This window comes from Uloborus diversus, chromosome 8 (assembly GCF_026930045.1).
Source record: "Uloborus diversus isolate 005 chromosome 8, Udiv.v.3.1, whole genome shotgun sequence".
Lineage (NCBI taxonomy): Eukaryota > Metazoa > Arthropoda > Arachnida > Araneae > Uloboridae > Uloborus > Uloborus diversus.
Window position 1 is genome coordinate 38,668,299 of NC_072738.1, and position 2,645 is coordinate 38,670,943.

A 2,645-nucleotide genomic window follows, 5' to 3' on the forward strand; every position below is an offset into this window, starting at 1 on the left:
TAAAATGGGACAGTCTTAAAGTTATAAAACAAGCGAACTAGGGGACGGCTACAGAAAATTTGATAAACAATCAAGTCAACTGGTTGCCAATGGCAGTTATTTTCTTATTAGTAGCCCTTTAATTTAAGAAGAAAAGAAGCTTGGGATAGGAATGTTTTATCTCAACAACTTTATCCCAGAACCAGTCCGACTCCACAGCCCTGGTTTTTAAGGTTCAAATCCCCTCCAAAATTTTTCATAACTATTTTTTTTAAAAAAAAACCTGAACAGAATATTATTAAAATTTTTATTTTTATTTAAAAAATGAAATTATTGCTATTGAAAACTCATATATAAACTATTGCTGTATCTGTATCTTCATTTAGAGATATGGGCAGTTGCCATAATTGGCATCAGCCATCATTGTGAAACAGCATTTTCTTTTTAATTTTTCCTTATTGCTATTTTCACAAATATAAATTAAATGATTTTTGTAATTAATGAATTTGCACAATGTACATTTTCTGAAGTGGACTTAAGAAGTTTTTGTTTTCCAAATCGTCAGAAGAACATCTAAATTTTAACAAAAGCACAAAATTTTCCATTGCTGACCTTCCCCCCCCCCCCCTAACTGTGACTCATTCATCATTTTGCAAAATGAGGAGACTCTGAGTGTGGTTTCTTAATTTTCATAAAGTGTATTTGTTTTTATATCCATTCAAAATAATCACCATCGGCTACATTTGCTCATCTTAATGCCCTAAAGCAGAAATATCTCCCCTCATTTAAATACTCTATTGAAAGAAAAATAGCAAATTAAATGCAGGAATGGAAACCAACTTTGATTGATAATATCAATTCCACAAGAAATGTGCTTGGTAAAACCCCCCAAACAAAAAGTCTGGTTACGGCCATAATCTGGCATAATACATAGTTTTATATCTCGTAGGTAATTTGTAAAATTTAAACAAGCAAATAAAAGTATGTAGAAATTCCTACACCTTCCAGCCCTGGTGTCCGTATGTAATTGAGGAACCTTGAACAAAGAAGTTTGTGTATAAAAGAAAATTTTATTCATAAATTTGACAAGAAAAATACTTTCTATAACATTTTTGGCAAAATGAGATTCTGTACTTAGTACAAATATTAAAAAAAATTAAGTAACATTAACAAATTAAATAAATCATATTTTAAAAATGCTATGAAATTAAATATTACAATAATAAAAGCTAGTCATGCACACCTAAGATCACAGAAAGCAATAGGAAATATATATAAAATAAAACACATATAATATTAAACTGTTGTTTCTGCATCATATTCTACTTGCGCTTTCTTGGCAAGATTCCATACATTAGTATCCCGATCTGTATGAAAAAGAAACATGTTAATAAAATGAAAATTCTTGCTAGAAAATAACTACAGTGAAACCTCCCTTAACGGACACTCCCGAATAACAGACACCTCTAATTAACGGAGATTTTTGCAAGTCCCAGTCTCTCAATATAGGACATTCCATGTAATTCACTCAGAATAACGAACACTCCGAATAACGGACAGTTATTTCACAAAAAAATTCCCTTGCAATCGTAGCACTTCCGTTTTTTTTTTCTTTTCACAGAATATCTTAGTAACTGCTTGCCTTACTTACAAAGCTTTTCATCCTCCACAACTGATATCCCCCCCCCCCGTCATTTCCTTATCATTGTTTCTTGGAATTAAAAGAGTGGTAATGGGCAGAGGCAGCGATTGGGTCTTAAAAGTTGGGGGCAGAAAAAAAAAAGAACTAAAAGGCATGGTACTTTTTGCGGGCAGCAAAAAATGAAAAAGGAAAAAAAAAGTCATAATTTTGTAACGGCTAGTTTTGAAAGTATTGAAGCAGATACGTGGAAACTGATGTCAGTCAAACAATTAACGTACGTTTTTCTTAAGATTTTAATGAATTTAGTACACAATAACTATTTAAAAGTTAAGATAAAAAAGAGGAAACTGGGCGCTTTTTCTAACTGGGGCTCTCCGGAGATGCAATTGAGCAGACCCTGCGCCGGTAGTAGTTGGCTTTACGGCGCAGTGGTTTCGTTGGGTTGTTTAATTTTTATACATGAAAAAGATTTGCCCATATTCAAGGTCATATTGCCAACTGTCAATCATGCAATAGTGATACTTGAGATAAAATAAATTAACCATAAAAAGTGTGTGGGGGGGGAGGGGGGTTGCTTCGCCGAATCGCCGCCGTTGGTAATGCAGAAAAGAGATGTCAAATTGTTTTAACTGGTTACTTTAATTGATTAAATGCTTTTTAAGACAAGTGTGTGCTGTCAGTATACCTTTATTTAAAAAAAAACAGATTAATTACACTTGACGTAAAATGTAGTAAACCTTTCGCAATTGTTTTGATTGTGTTCTACAAAGGGAACAACAGCCCATTTTGAAAAAGGTAAATTAAGTAGTTCCTCCTAATAGCGGACACCTCCCAATAACGGACCAAAACTTCTAGTCCCTTGACTGTCCGCTATTCGGAGGTTTCACTGTACCTTCAAAAATGTTTTGAAACAGAAAAAAACAAGAATATGTACTGTACATTAACTTCATACAGGCAGCATGTTACAAATAAATTTTTAATTTAAAAGGCACAAACAAATTCAAACTTTAATCATTTTTCTATA

At 32.9% G+C, this 2,645-nt stretch overlaps 1 protein-coding gene across 1 annotated transcript in view; it reads right to left on the bottom strand.

Moving 5' to 3' along the window:
- Positions 1-1,038: 1,038 nt before the first annotated feature.
- The window catches only part of LOC129227584 (popeye domain-containing protein 3-like), a 23,129-nt gene continuing 21,522 nt past the window's right edge, over positions 1,039-2,645 (bottom strand). Inside the window, exon 4 of the mRNA XM_054862169.1 lies at positions 1,039-1,346. Within this exon, the coding sequence (XP_054718144.1) occupies positions 1,276-1,346 (71 nt within the window). The 3' untranslated portion in view covers positions 1,039-1,275. The remainder of the gene's footprint in view (positions 1,347-2,645) is intronic.